This window comes from Nesoenas mayeri (genome assembly GCF_963082525.1).
Source record: "Nesoenas mayeri genome assembly, chromosome: 19".
NCBI classification, from domain to species: domain Eukaryota; kingdom Metazoa; phylum Chordata; class Aves; order Columbiformes; family Columbidae; genus Nesoenas; species Nesoenas mayeri.
Window position 1 is genome coordinate 1,618,106 of NC_137568.1, and position 27,180 is coordinate 1,645,285.

Consider the following 27,180-nt stretch of genomic DNA (forward strand, 5'->3'; position numbering starts at 1 on the left):
CAGGCAGTGACTCTTCACCCCATGCCCCAAAAACCCAAGGACCGCATTGAAGACACAAAGCAACATCTGCTTAAGGTTAACAATTTAAATTCTTCTAACCATTTTGAATATAGCATTTAATGCACTGAATTAAATATTCAAGTCATATGTTCGGTTCCAACTCCGGTTCACAGACCCACGGTGTTAAGATAGTCACCAAATACAGAACATCATGAAAATCTGCCATGAGCACGTTCCAGGCTGGATGCGCAGAACCTCGCCTGTTTTACAAAGCACCATGGTCACCTGCAGCCTGAACTCGCATTTACAGAATCCAGCTGCTATATCCTGTGTTTTAACATCTGTACTAACGTGGAAAAAGGTTTTCAGCGTCTGCTGTTCACCAGTCACCTGCAATTCCTTGTTTTGTTCTGTACTACCTGAAGTTCCCATCCTCTGCACTCCAGAGAAGCACCATTTTAAACTCCATTCCAAATAAACAACGTGTCTTGTAAAATCTGTTGGAAACGTTAACCACTTGCATGTTAAAACCTCGTAGGTCTTATTCTGATAACTGCCACAGATACGTTTCATTTTCAGTTCTAAAAGTTCCAGTTCTAAACAGTAACACACAACTCATATCTCAGGTATTCAGTTCTGCCCTGAAGAAAGCTTTTATAATCCAGCTAAAAACCTGGGAACTCACAGAAACACCTTCAATACAATAAAAAGACCAGAATTGAACCACCTTTGGAACGATCCAGCAAAGGAAGAACTTGTGTCCAGGATTCAAGGGCCATGCAAAGAGCAGGTTCACGGCAGGTGCTGCTCGGGGCCTTCTGCACATGCACAAACAATGGGACAAACCATCATGGCAGATTTTGGATTCATTACTGAACTTTATGTACAAAAGCAGATTTCAAATAAAACATTTAATGTAAAAACAACGGTTCATTCAAACAACTGAATTTGGCTCGGTGTTTTTGTCTAGGGTTTTGTTTTTACATCTATGTACCATTCAAATTCATTTTAACCGGCTTACAGGATTATCTTCAAAATCTATCAAAGGTACATATAGAAAAGGCATCTTTATAAATAGAAAACAAAGGGATTTTTTCAGCTTTTATTATAAATTGACATGACATACAAAGTTTACTGGACAGAAGTAATTTCATTACTATTTTTGGGGGGATCACCAACTTTTTGTGCAAACAATGCTAGCCTTCTTTTAAGCATTAAGAGCATAACTGCTTAAGAAATGACATAAGCAATAATTCTAGAACTACTTCTCCCCTAAAATAATCTATTTTTTTACATATGTGCAGAGCTTTAGCAAATTAAAGCCAGAGAGAAATGCTCGATGTACTATCCAGAGGCGTAATTACAGTTTGCTAAAACTCGAGAGAGCTGGCAAATGCAACAAGTTCGTCATGAAAGCTGCAGGTTCCCTCTTTCCTATTTTGTACACAGAATCAGTGACTAAGAACTTAATACTGGATGACAAATCACATCCACACCATTAGTTAAATAGTCTCACAGTTAAACACATCTTAAGGACCATCAAAATCAGTATTTACATTTTATAAATTTCTGAAGACACCATTAGAAAGCTTATATACCCCTTAAACAAACAGGGAACTGCATCTCATGGTGATGGAATGAAATAAAAAATTAAAAATACCTGTATTTACAGCAGCATTGTTCCTTTATAAATAAAGAATATGAAAAATGCAATATTTTAAGGATAATAAAAAATTGAGGTGATGTCACTCAACCACAGTGCTTGCTGGAATAAACCCTTCGGTGCTGATACTGTACCAGTAGTGAAACCACTTTCCATTGGAAAAAATCTGTAAACGTATGCATAAAATGTGTTAACAGCAGTGCAAAACTGCTCAAATATACTTTAGTCAGCATCTTAGTATCTGTATTGAATACAATACATCGCAGAATACTTGCATAAGAAGTGCAACACATTTTCTGGTCCAATTTTACAGTGCATTTTTCCCTCAAGAGTGGCATCTCGAAAGCCAAAGCTAAACCCAGGGCCTGGAGCGCAGTCCGGACTGGGGCGGAACCTTCCCGAGAAGCTGAGCGACACGACGGCCACGTCCCGACCGGAGCCCCTGGGCGTTAGCGCGGCACGGCGATGCGGAACCCCCGCCCACAGGGGGCTGACATCAGATCCTTTGTGTAGCTGTGTAAATGTGTAAGAAAAAAGATTAAAAGAGCTAATGTTCAAGTTTAAAATGGTACACTGGGTGATCGATACATCAGAATTATCCACGACAAACCAAACTGCTGGTAACCTCAAAGAGCCAAGGTGGGAACTTCACCGTGTCCATAACGTGAAAAGCCAAGATCCTTCCAAACAGGCACAAGACAAAGGAAGTGCTACGTTCGCCAACTTTGATAATTTTAGTGTAAAAAAATTAAAAAGAAATTGGAATTTATGATCAATTGATAAATGATTTCAAATACAAGGATCAAGGTTAAACTTTAAATAGTGAGACGGTATTTTCACAAAAAGCTAACTGGAGAATTTCTAAGTAAGAAAAGCAGAAACTGTATCCCAGTGCCCTTTCCCCAAGGTTTCACAACTTCATGGTAGGAAAAACAGCCAGATACAGATGCAAAAATCTTAATATAAAAACGGTTTTACATATACTTAAATTATGTAAATTCCATAAAGTTCTTAAAACACTAATGACTAAAATTACAAAAAGATTTTCATATTGCTCTTCATGCTCAAACTCTTAGAATATTGTCATTACATCACCAAAACCGATATACATGTAGTACTTGCATAATTAACTGAAGAGAAACCCTGTTAAAACAATATCCTTGTTGAAATCATTTATTTCCATCCAGCAGTGCCTGTTTGGAATCTCTGTATTTTTGTGTGTAATTCTTTATAGAGCTCATGCACCCTAGAACGTCATTTCAATGCTTGTCCGTTGAATGGCAACTGACTTCAGAGTTCAGAGCTTTTGTTTCTTGCTCTGTTTTGTGACACCTGAGATGCTCTCCATTTCCGAAATCCTCTCTCTCATATTATTTTCACTGTATCCATTTGCTGTCCCACTTTGTTCCTCAGAAGATTCCTCATCCGCCGGGGAGGCCGATTCTCCTTTCTCCAACTTCTGCTGCATCTCTCGGAGCCTGGCAACAGCTTTGTCTATGGACATGATGCTGATGAGGTTAAAGTCATGCATGCTGACCAGATGGAGCATAAAGTTTCGACACAAGTTCTTCTTAATTATTTTTTGTCCGTAATTTTCAACAAACAGCATACAGGCATGATTCATTTGATTGTCAGCAATAAACCTGTCAAATTAGAAAGCCATCATTATGCAAGTAGAATGTTTTCAGAAACAAAACGAGACTCTACAACACTATTTATAGAACTGCACAGACCAACTATTACACAGTCTCAACATTGCAATGTTTTTTCTTTTCAAAGCCATAGGGCTACGAGGTACAAGAACATTTTTTAAAAACAAGCAGTCAAAAGCTTGTTACCAAATTATGTGTGAACAATTCTTCCCTAAACAACTGAGCTAACTGAATTTTAAAGTATGTAATGAACTGCAATGCAAAGTGGTCAAGCAAACCTATACCAGAATTTACTTCTATCAAAGCTAAGCGTTGTAACATACCCGTGCTTCATAACGTGAAGATTCCATAATTTCATCACTTCTTTCTCTCCTTCGTTAACATCAGAGAATTCTTCAATTTGCTGGAGAGAGAAAGGATTGGGAGAAAGGGCAGGAGAAGAAACAAACACACACATGAGAACCGCGTGTCTGCTGACAGGCAGCGAAAGCACACCTACAATTAAACTTAGGCAACCTACACATCACACAAATAATTACTGCCAAAAATTCAGGCACTGCAGTCAAAAAGGTCAGAAAACAGTCCTATCATGTAGAGATCTGTGATGATAAGTTACTTCGGTATTACATATTCACATCACTATGTACTCCTGGGATAGCTGCACCTCCTCTTTGAAGGAGAAAACCAGCCGCAAACAATGAAATCTTGTTGGGACACACATGGACTGAGCTGGCTTTGAAACAGAAGAAGACATACTTGAAAACACAAACTCTGATTCCATGAGCTTCTGTCATTAGCATCTCAGCATCACAAAATTTCCTACTTGAAGTAAAGGCATCATTTTCACAATATGTGCCCTGTTTATTCCCTACAGCTGCAAACCGGCTTTCAAAAACCACAATGCATTTAAAATAATTTTGTATAAATGGAATAATTACAGTAATGGTTTTCTCCCGTAGCCATTCAGGGTCCTTTTCATCCTCGCTATCTACTTCCATTTCTTGTGGACGCAGAGGTAAACACGTGTCGCTGTGGAAATAGAGCCGATTGTGCCCGCTGCTGTATGTTCGCTGCTGTTCTACCTCTCCATCCTCCGACTCCAGAAATTCAGACATACTTGCTTTCGTGCGCTTTGGCCTAGCAGAAGGAATAAGAAAAAATAACTGCTTTCAACCATCATGTCAAATAGGCAAATATTAGGAAGAGTAATTGATTCTTAAAAATCTATTCTTTTAAGCTCTAGCTTGCCAAAATGCTGGTGGAGTTGAATCACCAGCAGTGAAATAAACACCCCACTCCACCTTGTGGGGAAGAAAAGTTTTAGGATGCAGCAGTTAAAAAAAAAAAACAGATGTAGAAAAATCACAGGTGAAATTATCATCCTTTGATAACATTCTGTTTAGTGATAAACCGCTGTACTTTAATGATAGCGGAATTTAACACTAAGTGCACTTACAGATTTACAAATTCCCATTTCCCAAATTCGGTCCGTATGCTTTATTACACAAATAAAGACAGGGTTTGTTTTCCATCTCCCTACCTGCAAACAAGTATGTGTGTGATGGGAGTTCTTTTGACCGGTCCGTTGCGACTGAAGGCGAATCCCGGCTGGCGGTGGATATCCTGGGGATTTCCTGCGTAGGAGCCATCGTAGCACTCGTTGATAGATACGTCTATCCTAGCACCTTTCGGATGATACTGAAACATAATTGCACATACACTTAGCAAACAGTAATGACAATACATCAGGAGGTTTAAACGAGTAATCTTTTCAACTCTGATTACCTTGAGCATTACCCTGTCAATAACCTGATGTAGCTCTAGTGCCTTTTATAACACTCAAATTATTTTTAACTTCTAGAAACAAACTATACTAAAGTTTCCTTGCTCTGAACTATTTTACACAAAATCACTCTGAACAGAACTACTTATAAAATTAAGTAAAATACCAGCACAAGATCGCTAACAGGCACCCTAGAAATTAAAACATTTCTAACCATCTAAGGAGTGAAGGTCCGGAATAATGATCTGAGCAGGGCAGCAGGTATAGGGAACTACGTTATCTTCAGACAAATAGGACAGAACTCCTCTTTGAGGTCAGCTTGGTAGGAACAGGTCATTATCAGCATAATATGATACTGTCTTTAAATATTTACCGGCTTTCTAAAGCTTCAAGCAACTTCCAACCAAATGTAGATTATATTGCTTTATACATCACATAAAAAGAATAAATTAATGCAAAAGCAACAGCTAAAAAAAAAAACCCCTGCAATTTTTTTTCCCCCATGTAACATTCACCTCGTATTCAAAGGAAGCTGCATTTGACCTGTAGATACAGTCCTACAACTGAGCAGGCCGGCAGCAGAACCAGTGCATATGTAATTATCTGTGACAGACTGTATTTCATAGTGCCAAACTAAAAAAAATACTACTTACAACATAATTAAAGATAAATCTGCTGTGGCAAAGTTTCAGGTGTTTGAGTAAACTATAGAGTTTCCGACAGTTGAGCGTGCACCACGGGCAATGCAAGTCGTCCCGGGCTTCGGTCTGCTGCCTCGTGTTGTTGTTGTACAGGAACTGCGGCGAACAAAGAACAGCATTAGCATCAAATGGGACGCAATCTCTAACCCCCAACCCCAAACCGAAGTTAGGCGTTATTTCAGGAAACCCCCCCAGTAAGCTCTCGGGAATGCTACATTAGCTCAGTGTACTGAAATATTGGGATTTCAATAATTTTTTCCAGCCCATCAGGAGACCACCTGTCCCATTCCAGACGCCTCACAAGAGACGTCCTTTGTATTTTGAACATTAGACATGTCCACAGGAAGATCAGTTTTCTAAAATGCTTCCTGTAAGAAGAAATATGCAGAACAGCTCTTAACCTGTGAATCTCAGACCCCTTATGGCACCCGCTGAAGAGGCAAATGGATATTTCAACCCAACTCAGTGCAGAAGTGAACATTTTCATGCCAATCAATATCTATATTATTTTTTTTCACCTCTAATGTTTATTTTCAATACCTGGTAAAATATTCGCAACTTTTGTCGAGGTTCATTTAAAACATCTCTCTCTTTTCTTGTCTGAAGGTCTGTCGGCAAGGATTCTTTCACAGCTGAAAAAAACATGCATAGACACACAATTCTTTGGTGAAGAACTGGTGAACAGACACTGTTTCCTACCCTAGTCTGGAAGTTCTCAGTAAGATTATTTCACACAACTAACAAGCAACTCCGTATATCTAAGCAGGTTTATAAAACTGTCTTCAGGAGAAAACAAATAATGACACCTACTTGCTTCTGAATACTGAAAAAAAAAATGGCAAACCAAGTCTCAGCTCTACTGACATATGGAGATCTTTCAGAAGAAGCACTTATATTTAATATTTTGGAAAACAAGGGAAATTTCATCCTCTTTCCATATGAAAAAGTGAGAAGGCCTGACACTTCAGCCTGCATCACATCAGAGAAATGAGAATTCCACGGCTCAGTTACTTTAAGCAGTTTGCAATTACAGCAAAGCTTAAACCGCCACATTTAGAAAGTCTTTGATGCCTTTATTCCACTGGTCTGCCTTGGGAAACAAGCCAAAGTAAAATGACAACACCAAATTCATACACCCTTGGGAAAGATGCACCAGATCTTTTACTATCAGAACTACTCACTGGTAGAAGTTTCCCACTATTTCCACTCTTGTCCTTTCTTGGTGTTCAAAGACTGAAATCAGCACAACCATCATAAATACCCTACGATGCGCACATTGTGCTACGATATATTCCCATGTGAAGAGTCTGCTGGACTATTTTAAAGGAAGAGGGCTCTTGCTATAACTCTACCAATTTACTGGAATACTTCTCTGATGCAAGAAAGAAAATGGGTCCATCAGTACATTAGCAATGCAGCCTTGCCATGTCCCTACTGCCTCTGTATTTATTATGCAGTAAAACAGGACATACCTTCTAGTGTTAGTCAACATACCACCTTTTTTTTTTTCTATCCTAAGCATAAAATCTGCCTAACAAATTACAATATAGGTCTCCAAGAAACTCTAATATACAAGGAGGCCTGGTATGAGGAAGCAAAGAGAAAGCAGAACAAGTACAGCAAAAGTGCAGTTGGAAATTACTTCATGTTTGTGTGCGTTGTCAGCCATCTGCCTGCTTTAAGAAACCTAAGTGCCCGTAATCCCTGGCTCAGGTAAAATATTAAATTCAGAAGACAGGAATCAGTCTTATTTAAATATTCTTGTACTCTTTCTGATGACAAAAATGTCAGTGGGTTAGTTGGGGATATTAGGGATCCATTCTAGACAGTGGCTTCTTGCTCTAACTTTCCTATTACTACCCACTGAAGTTCTAAAAGCAGCAGAAACCATTGCCACTCTTAGAAAGCCTCACCAGAGATGAGCTATTGTTGACCCACCAAGTCACCCCCCATGTACTGCGATACAACTGCACATTTGGAAAAGCGCTATTTTTTTTCATAATGATCATTCTGTTGGCAGCACCACTACAGCTCCAAAACCTCACCGTTACATATCCGACACTAAATCAGCCTGAAATACCATTCTGCACAAACTCTCCGATGTGCTGCCACAGGTGAACCCCAAAACTCCAAACAAGGCAACGCTTCACGACCACTGCCTGGTGACACAGCCCAGAGACGGAACCCCTGCACTCCTGTCATTATTTCTACAGGAGGGACAGAGAAGTTTCCTTATTTACAAAGTCTCAATCCAGTTCAAGCTTGGAAATACTGATCACTGATGTGAACTGGGCACCATGAGGAGCCAAGGAATGTCCAGAGGGGTCTCCCCAACAGGAGCAGCCTGTTAACAAAATCGCAATTCAGCAATTGAACTAAATCACGATTTTGTATTTAAGAATATAAACACTGTCATTTCAGTCACATTTCAAAATAGCAGCTATGTTTTCCAAGAGCTAAATAGATCATCTGACAGGCAAATTTAAAAACTACTTTTACCACAAAGCGTAAAAAAAGGAACTTACTAATACTATAAATCCCAATACTTACAGAACAGTAATTGAGTACAGTGAAACAGACAGTCTTGGAAGTCCTACTCACAGATTTCCCCTGACTTATTTCACATCAGGTTTTATGAGCATTGTATATAGTCCCTTCTATGTTGTTCTGAATTCAAAGACCTCAGTATTTTTAGCTTCTAAACCTATCCTAAAAAATGTACAAGATGTGAGATACAAAAAGCCCATTCATTTTTGCCTTTTCATGCTTAAGATGACCTGAAGCAGTTGTACCAGTGAGCCAGGAACCCTGAGGCAGTGCTGAGCAGATGATTATTCAGCAGCAAAACCAAAGTTTACTCACCTATAGTCTGAGTCGGTTTAACAGAATTGGGCTTGTTTTCTTGTGGGAGGCTTTCAGAATTGCGTGTTGCAAGAGGCTTAGCTATAGGAGCTGTAGACTTATCATTTGTGTCTCCTGTCCAGCGAAGAGTAAACTGAAGTGTAGGTCCCTGAGAAAATGTTTCAAATGGAGGCAATCTCTGGGGGAGGAATGAAAAAATAAAACAGCAAAATGAGTGTCTTCCCGTGTACAAAAACAACCATGAGAAAATATTCACAAAATGGGGACAGATGTTATTTTTTTAGTCATCTGAAGTCCTTGTGCTTTCAACGTTAGCATACACATTTAGATATACTAAAAAAAAAAGCTGAAAATATGACTATGCAGTTTCGTGCACATTACTGAGCAACCACTGTGACACACACTGATCTTCGTGAAACACCAAACAGCACCTACCCACCAGCCTGCTGCCAGTGCTTTTCTTTCTGCTCACACCTACTCGTAACTCTGCAGTCCCGTACGGTGTATTCATACACGAGCTCTAAAACCTGCACCACTGTCTGCTGGGATAATCTCCTGTGGCTATGTTCTTATATTGAACTCACTTATTGAGACAATAGCAATAAAGAAATAGAAGAGACTACAAGTTCAAACTCCCATTATTAAGTACCATAACCTAAATTTATCAATGAAATTACAGAAAACCATCTTAAGCTTTTTATTATAATGAGGCCTCATTAGTTTACAGAAATGCTATTGCAAAACCAGAAATCCAATGACAATACCAGATCTGGGTGATAAGCACATTGGTCATGACTGTTTTTACTTCTCTTTGTGTAGAACCTTCAGTATGAAAAATCTCCCTCACATTTGCCCACCAACAGAAAGCAACTATATCCCTGTCTCAGTTTAACAAAGTTCAGCAAATTACATATATATCTATACATAAATTTAAGCACATTTACATGTAGGATCTCATCCCATGACCTTCCTATACGCTGTTCCTGGCTTTTTCTATTTTGATTTCTTTAACGTAGTTCAACAGAATTAGAAGCAGTATTCCAGGTAAAGGCTGAACAGGATAATAAAGCTTATAACTATATTTCTGCTATGTACTTTGGATCATCTCTGCTTTTTTCATAATTATATAATAATGTTGATTCACAATTACCTCATAACCATCTAGAATTTTTGTATTCTTCTCCTTGGCCACAACTGATAACAACTTCTCTTTCCATTACACTGTCCTACACTGACACCCCCCCCCCCTTCTTTCATCACTGAATTTCAGCATTGTCCTGATGTCTGTGTGTAAGATCATACCTGTGGAAGCTCTGAGCTCCTCTTTGTTTACCCAAAGTATCCTGGTTCTGCAGTTTGTCCCTTTTGATTTGATCAACTTGAATTTATTACAATACCATTTAATTTACCTGATTTTATAGGACAGAAATTAAGAAGTCATTGAAAGACACGGTTGCCATACCTACAGTAGTTAACACCTGCTCGTATTAACGATCTAGTGTAGCCAAAGCTTTCCTAAACTGAGTGCTAAGCCAAAACTCATGTCCACACATCCTGAAAGAGAAGTGCTATTCACTGTTCAATTTAGTCCATTTTCAGAGCCACCAACTGAACTTTGATTTGTGTCCCACCTTCATCCAGATTATTTTAAGTGAAGAGAGGTCTTTCAGCTACTGAAACAATCCATACCTTCCCATCAAGTATTGTTTCCCATGTTGCTCTTTTCTTGCTAATGGGACACTCTTCCATCTCCTGCATGGCCACTTCATATTCCCCATCCAGAAGCTGCAAGCGCCTGCCCACACAAAATATGGACTATGAGTAAAGAAGCTCATTTGTATTGTTTGTCTATTAAAATGTAGAATACATTTCACAGTAATTAACTTTCCATGAAGCTAAAGGAAGATTTGCAGGCAAATTTACTTGGCAACTCAGTGTCAACAGAATGTAAGCAGTAAGCAGATTTCAGAGACTGTTTGTTTTACTTTTTAATTATGTTGCCACTGATGTTTTACTTGTTAATTATGTTGCCGCTGATCTTTAAGAGAAGCACAGAAATTGCATCTATGAAAAAAAAGACAAGGACCAGACAAACTGATGCATATTAACAGGACGATACTAAACTTCATAAAAGGGAATTATTTGCAATGTCACTGAACAGGTCTCAGTACAAAATGTGCATTATGAGACTTGTAGACTTTTTTTTTTTTTAAAGGCAACAAGCCTAAGCTCTTATTTTAACTACCAACTCAAAATGCAGCCAAATACAGCCTAAACTGAAAATAGAGACTTAAGTTTAATATTAAACAAACTCCTAATGATTAACAGAAAAAAATATTTATATTGGATAATATTACCTGTTTTTATCAAATACAGTCATCTGCGCTACAAATGTCTTTTCTCCATCTTCACGGTTTGAAGCGTTTCTTTTTCTTCTAGCTGGAAGCTCCTCGTTGACATCTGTAAACAAGAAATATGGTATTCAATTATGATATAAGCACAAATTGAAAAGATCAGTTTCTATGCAATCTTAAAATATAACTGGCTGTTGATTATGTCAGATGTGTCATACAGCAGAAAAGGACACAGTATTTAATGAACAGCTCAACAGCAATGGAAAGAGCACTTAGCTTAACAGTAATCATATTTTAGACATGCTCACATATAGTTTAGTCATATTACTCTGTCAGCACAAAGACTTTGGGATTTGACCTTCTTCCTCTGGCAGCTATAAAATAGCAAGGAAGCTTCTCATTCTATATGCACTCTTCAACGTTGTCACATTTGTCACGTAACTTATAATGTCCTGACAAGATTAAGAAAATAGCTTATAGAAAATGGTTATGAAGGTATTTTCTCTATTGACTAGTCACATCATTTTGCTGAGAGCACCCAGAGCTGTGTCAGCAAGGACCGCTGCTGCTTGAGGTTTAATGAGAGTCACAGCAACCACATTACTCACTCCTCAGCGTTGCCTCACACGTTAGTAAAAACTGGCATTAAATTCACACAAAAAATAGAAGCACGGTTTCTGGCTCCATCTTGAAAAGGACTGAAAACAAATGGAAGCCAATTCAGTCACTCATCTACTACAGGCCCTTCTCAGAACACAATCTATGCTGCAGACCAAGACAACTACATATGGCCCCACAAGCTAAACCTTATAAAAGCATATTTAAAGACTGAAGTTACCAATGTTTTCATTAGTTTCACCATTGATCAGTCCATTAAACTCTCTTCTTCCTGGGCGAGTTACTCTGAATAACAACGAGTAAGACTTCACCATGTGGCTGTTGCTTGGTTCAAACTCATTGCTGGAAACCGCAAGCGATGGGAAGTTGCCTGGTTTGATTTGGCTGAGGTCGGGGTTTAAAGGCACCTGCTTTTTACCGGTAGGAACCTGTCTTATCGGACAACTGACATCCTGCAGGAAAACAAGGTTCGGTTTTCAGAATGCAGAGCAAAGATGTTCAGTGCTAAAACTTACATAAAGTGTACTTGTCCTGCCTTCTTTTTGAAAATAAGTCTTGTAACAGATGGAAATAAGAAAATCTGGAATAACAATCCCAGGTTTTAAACGTAAAAACAAGTATTTGAAAGTGTAAATAAAACTGGCATTTTATAACTACTACAGGCAGCAGCCATCTTTCTCTAAGTGATTAAATTAACACTAACATGAGGCACTCAGAAAGATTACAGAGCAGTCATTAATACTAATTTAATTCTGTTTACCTAAAGAAATTCAATATTTTGGTTATGTATATATTTTGAGGGCTTCCTATCTCCCCCTTCCAATATTACAAAGTGCACTTTGCCCTACCTGGGCGATAAAGAACCACTTACCTACGATTTATTCTATTCACTATCTCTCAAACAGATCATTGAACACTGTGCACTATTGGAAAAACAAGGCAAGATGGCCTAAGTATGGAACTTGCAGCAAAGTATTTTGAATAACCATCAGCACCTCCTGCCTTTACCATACTTATCCATACCATAGCAAATAACAAAATTGGCTAGAAACAATATTAACTCTTAAAAAGATGTCAAAACAGCTTTGACATTCTTGGGGAAAATCTTGACTGCAAGTCTTTCCCTTTTTGGTTAAAAATTACAGCATCTGTTACTGAGTCTCCCATATTCCCATGGCTGTGAAGATCAATTGCCAAGCAGTGTGAAACAAGCATCACTAACATAGCAAGCAAATTCAAAGATGCTTCAAAAAAGAAAGAGACCAAAATTGTTTATGATTCACAGTGGCTAAAATCTGCAATAATCAAGATGGTTAATGTAAAAAATATAGGGACAGAAAAACCAAGGAAAGAGACAAGACTTGGCAGATGACTGGGGATTTTGAAACAATCACAACTTGTTCCCTTTCATTTCTAAAAGAGATAGACTATGATCTTGCGATTGCCTGGTTTACTTAAGCCTCCGGACATCACAACAGAATTAATAGTTTAATGACATGATACCAAGAACAGAAGTAAAAATAGAGGTGACTGAAATTCACAGGGAGTGAATCTGCCTTAAAAGCAAGCTAAATTCCACACATAAAGCACTATGTTTTTTAAAAAACTTCCAGTTATTTCTCAAAAAGCAGAGCATAATCCATACATATATATATATTCACGCACATATATATGCTTCTGTATAAACCCTTACCCAGCCAAAAGAAAATAACTTCAATAGATCAAATTTCAAGACTAAATCTCAACAGAAGCATTGTTTCACCATTAACTTGTATGGCAATGTTAAATAGATGCTGGTAAACATTTTGCCTTAACATATATTAACAGTTTGTCAAATAATTCTTACCTTCCGTTTCTTGTGGCAAACTTTCACAAGCAGGACTTCCAAGGTTACAGAATTTTGTTCATTCTCTGAGTTTTGTGATGGCTTATCTAAACAGAAAAATATTTTAAATTCTGAAAAAGTGAAGATCTATTCAATGGTGTAAATCCACCCAGAATCACTTTTTAACCACAGCAAAAATTGTAAGTTTCAATCTTGCCCAAACTTACTGCAGGTTCCCATCTGAGAGCACATCCCACCTGTTCTAATACTAGCAGATTAAAAAGCAGTAAACTTGCTACATTGGGCACTGCCATAACATTTTTATAGCAGAGAGAAGGGATGCAGGTAGATTTAAGGAAAGTCAGAATACACTAATAACTGAAGAGTGTAATTATATCCTGTATCTTTCCTCCTTTATAGCTTGCAAACCAAGAATTTAGCTTGCATCAAAACTTCAGATGCAGATGCTCTCTTACTGCATAGTAAGAGAACCTTTATTCATGTGAATTTATATTAAACTGGAAATATGCCCTCATATGGAAAAACAATAGAAATTTAAAACATGTTTAGATATCTGGCTAAAAAAGCTTGTCAAAAAAATTCTGAAAAAGAATGACAAGCCCAAATGGAATGAATCTATAGGAAGTTACGTTTGTTGGTTTAAGATCTTACAAATATCATTATGGGCTTAAGTTAAAAAGCACAACGGCTTCACCTTAGTCCATGTCAAAAAGACATGGGTATGCTGGGTATGCTCAAGTGGAAGAGGAGAGTTTATAGATCATGGAAGGAGGGGTTGGCCACTTAGGCGACTTCTTCTCAGTGAGGGTGGCAGAGCCTGGCCCAGGCTGCCCAGGGGGGTGTGGAGTCTCCTTCTCTGCAGACATTCCAACCCGCCTGGACACCTTCCTGTGTAACCTCATCTGGGTGTTCCTGCTCCATGGGGGGATTGCACTGGGTGAGCTTTCTGGGTCCCTTCAACCCCTGACACTCTGGGATTCTGTGAAGAATCTGATATTCATTGAAATACTTTGTTATGCTCATCAGATGTAAAGACAACGCAACCCATGTGCCTTCACTTGCATACAAACAGCAGAGATTCAAAATGCTAATATAGATCTGTGAATAGAATATTTGAAATTCAAAGGTGCTATACAAATTAACAGTATAATGAATGAATTAGCAAACGTACCATTTTTATGGAAGAACCCAGTAAACGTAAGTTGCAAATGAGCAGACAAGCTAAACAGAAAAAAAAAAGGAAATGTTAGAAAAACTAAGTCTTTTCCTCTCACAGCAGCCACTCCGCTCCATTCACTGACATTCAAGACAGTTTTAATTTTCTATTTACAGACTGATTCTTCTCTCTGTGTTCTATGACTTGATACACTAAAAAGAGAAAAGAAAAGTAGTGGTTTAAGCAGTCCGGTAGCAGAGCATTCTCTGAAGAGAGGAGATCTTGCCTTCACAGGCAAACACATTTCCCAGCAACTACCAGCAGAGATGGGTTGTGGTGGAAATGTTCTAGAACTTCACCCTGAACCATGCACTTGGTACTATGTTGGGGTTTTTTTAATAAGTATTTTAAGTTTGATAAGCAGTCTTTACAATGGGGAAGGTGCAGCCTTAGAAATAAAGATTATGAATCACATCAAGTCCGTATCACACAAAACATGGGCAATCAAAATAGTAAGTACATCTCTTTTGTTTCACAGCACTGCAGCTCACGGCCTATTCTGCTGACTGTAGACCCATTTTATTTCAAATTGTTAAATTCAGAATACATTTCGGCTTAAAGCAAGTATTCGTAAACCTAGATTAAAATGGGTCTCGAAATCACTCAGTATTTCTGAAGTATGTAGTATTGAACAAAATGGCATCTGCTACGCTAGAACAGCAGATACAATTTTGAGCACCTTCAGTGACTTCTCAGAAAGATACAACCTGACATTCAACGCCTATTTTTAAACACAAACACTCCCGAGAGCACTGAGCTGATGAGGGAAAGTGCCCAACAGCTTGAGCATTCAAAAGCCTCATCTATACCACCTTGCATCATTCATTCGTGTTGCTTTTCCAGACCAATTCTAGACTAAGTGCATTTTTTTGATATTGAAAGCACAAAAGCCAACACACAAATCAATATTCTGACTATTTCAACATGATCCTTGTCCTTAAAAAAAGACTATTTACCTAGCAAGTATCCACAATACATGCAGTAGAAGATAAAGAAGAAAAATAACAGAGTAAACCTATAAAACCTCTTAGAACACAAAATTTATACATTTGTTCCAGACTAAATTGTCTCTAGCATGGTTGCCTCTGAAGTCATCTGATTATTTGCAAATGCTATGGAAAAGGACCAGCTGATTAAAAACCAAGCAAATACCACAAAAAAAATCTCAACAGGTCTTCGCATGTTCCAGCAACTTATATTGGTCTTTGAAATGTCCAGTTCTGTTTTAAAAAGTCCAGAATGCTTTGCATTTCTTTATCTATTCAGTATATTAAATACAAGGGTTTTGGCAAATTATCTACTGTTTTTCTGTCAAAAAAGATCGTGAAGCCAACCTGCAGGACTAAAATGGATCTCTGACTAAATTGTGTAGATGAGAATAAAATTATTCTGGAGTCTTACAGTGTATCGGTTAATTTCCATCATATATACTTTCATAAAAAGTGTATGTGTTTAATTCATACAGAAATAATCTAATTTTTTAAATAAAATAATTATGGTCATCACGTATCACAAACACATTGTATGCTACATCACTTCTCCATGAATAGGCTTTTCATATCATTTCAACACTAGGAATTACGTCAAGAAACACCCGACCAGGCGTATTCACTGTTCCTTCTTTTTGCCATCATTACAAAGACAGACGAGGATGAAAATGAACTGAAACGCATCACCTCCAAGTTTCACATCTCTGTGCAACTTTGACTTTTGCCAAATACAACATGGCAAATTCAGCAAGAGTTTAGTATTTTTTTCTGAGGCAGAGTAGTACGATCTGATAAAATACGCGATTTATCCAACACTTAAGTGCGTTACATAAAGAATGTGGAAAAACAAAAAAATAACATGATAAAACCAATAGGTACACTATTAGAAAGGTAATTACTATTTCACAATTAGAATTCAAAGAGTAAGCTGCCCTCCAAATTACAATTTCATATGGAATTAAGACCTGAAATTATATATTTTTTAGAGAGCACTGATTTTCAGACAGAACTATGCCAAGGTTCACCATGAGGTATATGTGTGGTCAGACCAAGTAATATTTCTCATAAGAAAATTAGAAGGGAAAACTGTTAAGTTTTATAGCCTTTAATGAAAACATCTTCTAACTAGTCACCCTATCATGGCTTGAGATGGGTAAGATCTTTTAAATACTATTAACATAAGGTTAAATATAGCAAGTATATGACCCTACGAACCCCAAATAGCGTAACTTCATGGTATTCTCCCAAATCTGCCTTTTTTAAAAAAAAAATTCCAGCACACACGGATTAGTTACTGACAAAAGTGTGCTAATTCATACATACACAAATATATATGCAGGACAGTACCTGTGAGATTCTTGTTCTCCCTTCATTTTCTCTACTTTTGATAACATGTCGTCTACTTTGAATGTTTTCCTGTGAAGAAAAAGCAGAAAGAACAGGTTCACACAGCCACTATTCCCATAAGATATAACAAGAACATTTATTCAGTCTAAATTTTGAGTTGGTTTTTAATCTAAACCTATTTATATACACAATTTTACCCTTCCATCCAGAAAGCACCATTTCTATCCCATTTTAGGCCTAGTAGCAGAACCGTGTTGTAGGGACACAACAGCAGCACAGCTTCTCAGGCAGTATCAAAATAATACAAAGAATTAAAACCAGAGCTTTCAGAAATAATCTTATTGCTCCGAAGAAGTGTCATTTAACAGCACCTCATTCAAAACTTGCAATGTACACGTTGAACTTTGGTGAAAGAAAATGTTTCCACTTTAACGACACACTTATTAGGAACTTACAAGCAAACTTTTCAGCCATTACTATATTAATCCTCATCATAATAATGAAAAACACTTAAAACCTTATCTGACAAAACAGTTAAAACCATAATCGCAAAACCCCTTACTTTCTCCACAAAGTTATATTAAATAGACACAAAGAACAATGAATTCTGCTTCTTCTAGAGCACATTCCCAGGAAACGGGGGGATGACAACGAGCAATGACAACAATGTCACGGAGAATAATCACTTCAAATCACTTCTCTGCGTAATTCTGACATCAGCCTGTTCGTGCTCATATGTTCTGTCTGCTCTACCATACATACAATTTAATGTTCATTGCTAAATAAGGTTCACTCAAATAGAAGTTATTCAACAGTGTCCATAATAGCCCTCCTTTAAAGGAAAATTAATGCCTGGATCTAGATGCCAACAAAACTGCACTAGATTCAAGTGACAATGCAAGATGAGCAAGGGTGTCCTTGCTTAGAAAAATGAAATAAGAATATAGGCTGTTGCCAAATACTGGATTTCTTGTGGGGGGAACAACGACGACATGTTCTAGGGATGTGGGAAGCATCGTCTACGGAAATATCCTGACCGAAGAAACCCTGATGCCATACGTTGTCTACATTTGGGATGTGACGCATCTGAATGATTCCATTACAAATCACACGGTGGCTCAACAGTAACACCGGGCAAGAACCACCACACAAATACAGGGCTGCTGACAGATAACAAGGAGAAAGAGAATTTCTCATCCATTTTTGCAGTAAGCAATCCCTGATTCAAAGCTCTACTCAGCCTAAGGTTCACACAGATGACAGATTCAAGAACTGACTCACCTGCACTGAAATGGGGGATTACTAAAATGAACATTACAATGCTCAGCTTTAAAGCAAGAGGTGTTAAGAGGAGAGGAATTTGTTGAAAGTTTCAGATTCTAAGGTGAAAGAGTCCCCAAGCTCATCCAAATCAGCCACTGTCCTGCAGAACAGCAAGTAGCACACATATCTTTAGGCAGCTTTCTTCAGACTAAAGAATTGCCTAAACCAGCTCTACAGCAAAGTTATGTCATGATCAGAATATGAGCCAGAAACCAGCTGAGACAAACATGTTTCAGGAATGGGGGAAAGTTTAACAATCGTTCATAAAATACACTACTACCTGCCACAGCTTGTATTTAACATTTGTGAGCATTACCGATACAGAAAGACAACGACACAACCTTTCCTACTGTCACACTGAGGTTAGCTGCAAGAGTCCTCTTAAAATCTTGCAGAAAAACTAAGAATAGGTACCGAAAACCCCCGTTAAATCAAAATTGTTGCCTTTGAAGCTAACTTGTAAGAACGTTTAAAAAAATACAGAAATTCCTTTAAACTGAATGAGTATTTTTATGTCACCACATCCTCATGCATAACAGACAAACCTAAGTTTTGTAATAACTATCTGCAACACCCAGGATTTTCAAGACAGCATCTACTTCACAGAATCACAGAATGTCAGGGATTGGAAGGGACCTGGAAAGCTCATCCAGTGCAATCCCCCCATGGAGCAGGAACACCCAGATGAGGTTACACAGGAAGGTGTCCAGGCGGGTTGGAATGTCTGCAGAGAAGGAGACTCCACAACCCCCTGGGCAGCCTGTTCCAGTGTTTGTCACCCTCACTGAGAAGAAGTTTCTTCTCAAATTGAAGTGGAACCTCTTATGTTTGTTCCAATTTGAACCCATTACCCCTTGTCCTATCATTGGTTGTCACCGAGAAGAGCCTGGCTCCACCCTCCTGACACTCACCCTTTATATATTGATAACCATGAATGCGTCACCCCTCAGTTTCCTCCAAGCTAAAGAGCCGCAGCTCCCTCAGCCTTTCCTCCACTCCCTTCAGCATCTTTGTTGCCCTGCGCTGGACTCTCTGCAGCAGTTCCCTGTCCTACTGGAACTGAGGGGCCACAACTGGACACAATATTCCAGATGTGGTCTCCCCAGGGCAGAGCAGAGGGGAAGGAGAACCTCTCTGACCTACTGACCACCCCCCTTTTAATCCACCCCAGGTATCATTGGCTTCCTGGCCACAAGGGCCCAGTGCTGGCTCATGGTCATCCTGCTGTCCCCAGGTCCCTTTCCCCTACGCTGCTCTCTAATAGGTCATTCCCCAACCTATACTGGAACCTGGGGTTGTTCCTGCCCAGATTCAAGACTCTACACTTTCCCTTGTTCTATTTCATTAAACTTTTCCCCGCCCAACTCTCCAGCCTGTCCAGGTCTCTGATGGCAGCACAGCCTTCTGGCGTGTCAGCCACTCCTCCCAGCTTGGTGTCATCAGCAAACGTGCTCATAGTGCACTCTATTCCCTCATCCAAATCACTGATGAATATATTGAATAATCCCGGCCCCAGTACTGCCCCCCGAGGCACTGCACTGGATTCAGGCCTCAACTGGACTCTGCCCCATTGACCACGACTTTCTGGCTTCTTCCCTTCAGCCAGTTCACAGTCACCTCACTACCCGCTCATCCAGCCCGCACTCCCTCGGTTTAGCTGTGAGGATGCTGTGGCATCTTGCACATTCCTTTCTCCAGCCACTCTTATTCCGGTCAAGCACAGTAATAATTAACAGCATGTTGAAAGCCATATCATAGCATGCCATTACTATGCCAATCATTTTTTTTTTTTTTAATTCTTCATCCAAATACTGTATGGGAAACCACTTCTATTAATAGTTAGTAGCTTCCTTCCCATGTCATTGTTTGGTCTAACCATCTACTGACACCTGAAGACAAACCCACAGGCAGAAATCCTATTTCAGTTCTCCGTCAGAGACCACTGGACCCAAGTACATCACATCTCCAAAGAGAAGCAGTAACATCAATATTTTTTAGCCTAAGCTCACATGTGTCCATTAACTTATTCCCTATCAACACTTCTCTATACTCTTAAGCATCTTGGTCTTTATAAACACTATCTCACTATTAAACACACAGACCAACAACAACGGAAACTTTTGTGGTAAAAAAGCAGTTTTACTTCCCTACCTCCAAGTGATAAATCTGTCTGGCATTTTTCTCAGACTACCATAGAGCTAGAGATAAAACATGTGGAGCTATAATTCCTCTTGTGATAGGTAAGTTCTACAAGGTTTGGAGATAACTTCTTTATATTTTAAATATGATACGGTTTACTGAAGTGACAATCATCGGCCATTTGAAAATTCAGAATTAGGAAGTTCTAGGTGAATAAATAAATAAATATACATGTAGAGTCATGGTCCACATAAGCAGGCTAATAATGATGCAGTTCCAAAAGACATAAAGAGAACTATACTAACACTTTTACTATACTGGAGCTAGGTATACAATTTTTTCCTAATATAAGCTTCAGGAAAACCTCCTATTCTAGTTAAGATATTTTTTTCTGCTTTTAAAGCCTCTTTTTCACCATAACAGCAGGATCACGTACCTTAACCATTTCTACTGAATGAAGAATGGCAATTAAGGCCTTGTGCACGTTTGCAAGTGTTTACCAGCACAGATCAGCAAACAACAACCCCGCGAACCTCGGCTGGAAGCCCAGGTGAGACTGTTTTGCCACTATATCTAAACAGTTCAAACTACCTTTAAACTATAACTTTTGTGGGCTTAACCAGGCTGAAAGAGAAGGAGCAGAATATCGGCAGGGCATGGAAAGGTGGGAGGAGGGGCCCAGGGGAGAACACACCACTATTTTCTGGGTGGTTTTGTTTTGTATTTTCCCTCCCCTCAACTATGCTAGCTCACTTCTGTTGCATTATTGTATTTTTATAAAGAAAATATACCAGAAGGTATTACTTCATCTTCCTAGACCTAATTACCAGCATGATTTCAATAAGTCAGTACTGTCAGAAAACCAGTCAGTGAAATGGCTATTAATCTGCTATTAGAACACTACCTAAAATCACGGTTTTAAAACAAAGTGTTAAATGAACTAGCAAAAAAAAAATTCAGAGTTTCAAAGAGAAACTAAGCATCGCTTGTGCAGCTGAATTTGAATTGGAATTTGGAACAGGGGACAACACAATGTCCATGTAAAGTACCATTTCTTGTTTCCCAGCAACTACAGCAGATATCCAAAGCAACAGATTCAGGTAACAGGACATGCACATTCAATCAGCTCTAACTTAAATTAAGTTATAAACAAGAACTTCCTGTTGCGACAATTCTAGTTGAAAAAAAACAAAACAAAATCACCAAGGCTGAACATTGTTTCTTAAAATCTGGCTCTGCCCTATTTTAAAATAGGCGAACAATGCACTTTGGTAACTTTTGTAAGGAAAAGTAAGCAGCAAATTCAGGTTTAAAAAAAAATCTGATCATTACCTGTCCTAAATACGCGAAGTTGTGTGTTAAATTCAGTTTTAAGAAAAAGTTTTGTTGTAGTGTCAAAGCTATTGGCAAGAACATTAAACAACATCCAAGAGATCCAAGAATGCCCAGTATAGCTTTTTAATTTAAATAAAACCATGCAATTTTGTTGCTCAACAAATCATTCAAATATTACCTTCCTTAGCTACAAATACAGATTACATTAGAATTATCTGCAGAATCAGATTTTATCGGTATTCCTTATGCATTCGTGATTAAGTATTTCAGTCCCACAGCAACTGTTTCCAAGCAATAAGAACTTTAGTGTTAAAATATTATTTTAAAATAATAAGTGTTCAGGCTACAAAAAAATCCAACGTGTAACAAATGATTTTCAGTGAGGGAGGAAGTAACTGAAAGGACCTAGCAATTCTGCTAATAAATAATGTACACTGCACTTTTCACTCTGCAGTATTTATATGTTTTAAAGTCTACTGACACGCAGCTGTAGCACCTCGAATGATGGAAGCTACTGGTTTGCAGTGTCAAAACTGAAGCCCATTTCTCAGATGTATCCGGTTCAAAGCAACCTTTTTAAAGCATTTGCTGGATTTTTTGTAAAATACTATTAACTAATCTTATTTTTCCATCTTTTACAATAGATACAGAAATTATTACTGGATCCTTCCCAGACTAAATAACAAAAACAATATTTTGGGGGGGGGGGACTTGCCTTGCATTTTTTTTTAATAAACAGTTGTGTTACGGTTTAAAACAAAATGCTTTGTATGATTATGATCAAGCACCATTGATTACAAAAGTTCACATGTTACACAGTTTTGTTTAAGACGTTCTCCCCCAAAATAGAAAACAAACATGGAGAATTAGCTGAGATTCTGCACATAATTATCCACATTTAAGTACCCCCAGTATCAACAGAAGTCACTACCACAGAGTCACACACAACTTTAACATTGCAGAAAAGTTGTTCGGTCTCAGAAAACAACTGTAAAATGACTATGTGGTTTTTAAGCTCCTCAAAAAGACAAGGTCACCTTTTACACACTTCATGAAAAGAGGATGTCACCCTTCACTATTTTCTGGACTTCTGCTTATTGCTTAACATTCTAGGATTACATTGCAAAAAACAATTTTACCTTTTGATATTTGTTCGGGAGTTTCTGTGGGACATGTAAGTTAGAGTTCTGTGCAAAAATATTGGCTGCAGGAAAAAAAACAAAAAAAGGTTATGCTTTAATTAACATTTCCTACAAGTCTGAAGTAAAGGAGTTATAAAGACCAATTACTCACTGCTATTAGATTCCGGGTACGTAGAAATCTGTATATCTGTGTTGGTTCTAAGAAAAAGAAACATATGTCATACAATATATCTTCAGAAAGACAACCTTATAATGATAAAAAAAATCTAATTTAGCATTTTAATTTTTTAAAACAATTATCGCAAAAGTCATCGACTATGTGAAGCATCACAATGCCCAAATAATTCCAAATCAACAAGTCAAAGGTTACTCCACCTGCTGTATAACACAAAGTAACTTCTTGTTTAACCCCCCATAAATCAGCAGTCACAATTCAACTATGACTGTAAGAAACATATTTTGTGGAAAGCAAGAGCAAACTTTATACCATAAAAGGGCAGGGAAAAAAAAAAAAATCAACATATTACAACCTATTATCAAACAGGTAAGTTTTCTTCATTAGGTTAATGACCACATCTGGTAAGACATGAAAATATTATACTAAATTTACATAGTTGGACAATTTGGTATCTGATTGTTTTATCCTTCTGGAAAGTACCAAGGTCACTCTCGCAAGGTATCAAAACAAGAACAGGGACTGTCAGTTGACTATGACACATTACAGATCATTCTAAGCTTGGGAAATCATGTCCAAAACCTTTTACATCCATAAGATCAGGAAAATGTTGATTCTGGTAAAGCAGCTACTGTCTCAAAGCGCAAACAGAGGTAGGGTAACACAGCCATGTGCAATACCGACGTGAAAGGGTGGCATCATTTGAAATAAGAGTAAAAACCCAAGTTCAAAAAGAGCAAGACTCACCTACAGAAAAGATGACCTTCAGCTTTAACCAACTCAGTTAAATTGAGACAAAAAAGGTTTTGTCCGGATCAAGTTATATCTAACAAAAATTCCAGTCTAAACTGAAATAAATACACGCTTTTAAAAGAGAAATAAAAGCCATTTTACTAGGTAACATCAGCAAGAAACCTGGAAATTACTTGATAAAACATATTAAGTGGAAAGAAAAAGAGAATTGAGAATGCCTTGATACCTACGCTAAGGCTGCTAATGCTGCCTCCATTTCCCATACACACAGAAACAAACATCTATTTTAAGAAATATAAAACTTTATTTTCATATGATTGCAAAAAACTTATTTCAAATAGCCGGACACCTTATTGAAATTTAGAGAACTCTATGATTTAAAGCAAAAATGGAAAACGTTTTATATTCCTTATCTCTTTTTAAAGATATGATTCAGTATTACTTCTACACTTACGAATGTAAGACCCCAAAGAATCTGTTAATAGAGAAGGAAACCTTAAAATGATCCCAGTATTTCCTTTTAGAAGCTTGATGAAAACCAGTAAAATTTTGCTCAATGCAAATTATCATAATAAAATTTGTATTTTTCAAATCAAGATAAAAGATAGCAAAGAAAGAAATGAAGAAAGATGCCCTTTGCTAGAAATTGAAAATAGAGTATTCACAGCTTTAAAGAAACATCAAAGTTCCATAGTCTCGAAAAAAAGAACAAGATTATAATTTAGAAACGTATGAAAACATTAGATGACATTCACAGGGATGTAATTTAATTTAAAGACTGCACACCGCTGCTTCAACATCAGTTTTCCCAAGTAAAAAATTTCTGAAACACACTTCTCAACCTGCAGACAGACACATGTTTCACAAGTCCGTATTACTCAGCAAAAGCTCAAAATAAAGCTTTATCTTTTTCCAGCATATGACCTTGAAAAGGGACAAAAACATTCAGGAAGAACGTGATTCAATCCTACATGCGTTAGATTTTTTTAATCCAGTATTTACCTATTGCAGTTTTCCCATAATATTCATACTAGGAAGTTAACGCACTACGACACATTTGCAGTGTGACTGAGTCCTGATCCCCACCTGATGTGTCCGTCCCTTGTCTGACAGACTAAGACGTGGGCAAGAGAATTTTTTTCCCCATCTCAGACACCGACACTGAACAAACCTCTTAAAACTCATTTGCCACTTGATCTGTTTGCAGCATAGTATTTACTGAACATAGAGCTTTGTTAACAGGGCTAAGGTTCAAAGGACTCCGCATTGCCAAGCATTTGAGACACCACCAAAAACTCCAACACTCTCTCCAACACTGTCACTACCTACAGCGAGTGCGACCAGTGACAGCACCAATCCCAGAACCACACCGTGTATTTAGTAGGGCATCGAAAATTTCCTTTAATCCTAGCAAATGCACAGAAATATTTTCTTTCTACAATCCAAGTTTATTGCTACAATCTGCCTTTTAAACAAATTTCCATAAACTTTTCTTCTGGCACATCCAAGGGTCTCTCCTCCTATCTGGAGCTGTCACGGGGTGATGCGGGGGTCGCAAATGTCGTTTTCCAATATGAAATCTCAACTAAGGGACAGTTATTGCCAGACAAAGAAAACCCAAATACAGTGAAGTCTTAATCCCATCCTGCCCCTGGAAGGGGCTGCAAAGGCAGTCGCCAAAGAGGCAAGAGCCGCCTCGTCCTCAACTCCCTGGTGCCTCCAAGGGCTGAGAGGAGGGAAGGGAACCAGCCACCCCGAAAGCCTGATGGGAACTGTGACTGAGAAACCAAGTTCATCGGCTGGGCGCAGGCACACACCCCCGCCCGCCGGGCCCCGGCCGCCGCTCCCACCGGCCCCGAGCCCCGCGCTTCCGCCCCAGCCCCGCCGGGCCCCCCCAGCCCCGCTCGCCTTCGGTCACAGCTCCTTCCCTCCCCCGGCCGTGTTTACCCCCGGAAGCCCCTACTCTCCACAGCCCTCCCCTCCTCCTCCTCCCGCCCTTTCTGCGGCGGCCCCGGCGGGTCCCGCCGGCTCGGGCCCCCACTTCCTCCGCCGGCCCGGTACTCACTCTCGAAGGCCTGAAGAAAGAGCTCGTGGTCGGCCTGGATCTGCTCCATCTTCGGCTTCTTCACGGGGGGCAGCGCCGCCGCCGCTGCCGCCGCCGCCGAGGAGGCCGAGGAACCGCCCGAGTAACCGCTTCCTCCGCCGCCGCCGCCGCCTGCGGCACCACCGGATTTACCGCCCGGAGCCGCCGCCGCGGCGGAGCCCCCGAACCCCCCGCCGCCACCGCCTCCGCCGCCACCTCCTCCTCCTCCTCCGGCGGCGCCGCCAGCGGAGCCCGAGCTGGGCCCCGCGCCTCCACCGTGCTTCTGAGGAGCCATGGGCCTGGCCCCCGAGAGGGCCCCGGCAGGACGGAGACCGAGCGGGGAGGGAGGGGGCGGCTGGGGCGGGTGGGGTGAGGAGGGGGGAGGGGAAGCGCCGAGCTCCAACTCCTCTAAGTCTCCTCCGCTCCGCTCTCCTCAGCGCTACGACCAGCCGAACCCGACGACCACGACGCGCCCGCCTCCCCCACTCGCCCATTGGCTCCGAAGATGGCGCCGCACCGCCCGATTGGCCCGCGCCGGGCCCACCCCCGCGTGACGCACGGATGGTTCTGGAAGAGTTTGGTTGGTCGGTGCGCTCCGCCGCTTGGCGCTTCTCCCCTCCCCCGCCTTTGAACTGAATTCGCGGGAAAGGGCCGCTCGCCCTGCGGCGCGGGGCATGCTGGGTAGAGCGGGCCGCCCCTCGCCGGCCCGGGGCGCCGCTGCCTCGGGTCCGGTTCCCCCGCTCCTCCCTTCGCGCCGCTCCTCCCTTCGCACCGCTCCTCCGCGGGCTGCCCGCCCCGCTGGGCTGCCCGGAGCGCCGCGCTTTCCGTGCGCCTTCCCGCGGCACGTCCCGGCGCCTCCATGGCCGCTCAGGTGCTCTCTCGCCTGAGGGAAGGTGCCCCCTGCCTGGCGACGCCTCTGAGGGGCCGCTCTGCTGCCCGGAGGAGCTCGGTCATTCAGAGGCAAATTATTCAAAATAGAAGCTTGCATATGAATCGGTATCGTTTTTGTGGTAAAAGCGGTTATACTGGGTCGGACACGAGGTCCTGCTGGTACCTGTAGCTTTAATTGTAATTAACCATGAAGTTTCCTCAGATGATGGCGCAAGAAATCACCCATAGGTGCAGGGAGACTCCAAGTCTGATGTCAAATGTTTCTCTCTGATTTTATTCCCGCCTTTCTTTGCCAGATGAGGACCCAT

At 39.9% G+C, this 27,180-nt stretch overlaps 1 protein-coding gene across 2 annotated transcripts; it reads right to left on the reverse strand.

Moving 5' to 3' along the window:
- Positions 1-1,102: 1,102 nt before the first annotated feature.
- On the reverse strand, positions 1,103-26,276 carry SUZ12 (SUZ12 polycomb repressive complex 2 subunit; the record flags this gene model as incomplete). Of its 2 annotated transcripts, XM_080356504.1 has the most annotated exons (16): positions 1,103-3,306; positions 3,639-3,718; positions 4,254-4,452; positions 4,856-5,013; positions 5,752-5,895; positions 6,340-6,431; positions 8,662-8,839; positions 10,351-10,456; positions 11,019-11,121; positions 11,854-12,085; positions 13,480-13,565; positions 14,651-14,700; positions 17,032-17,100; positions 22,968-23,032; positions 23,122-23,168; positions 25,964-26,276. In XM_080356504.1, 16 exons carry the CDS (start codon positions 26,274-26,276, stop codon positions 2,961-2,963), a joined length of 2,268 nt encoding a protein of 755 aa, XP_080212630.1. In that variant the 3' UTR covers positions 1,103-2,960. The 2 variants fall into 2 exon arrangements, with proteins under 2 accessions (XP_080212630.1, XP_080212631.1); XM_080356505.1 differs by lacking the exon at positions 23,122-23,168 and having other exon boundaries at positions 25,964-26,066.
- Positions 26,277-27,180: the final 904 nt, after the last annotated feature.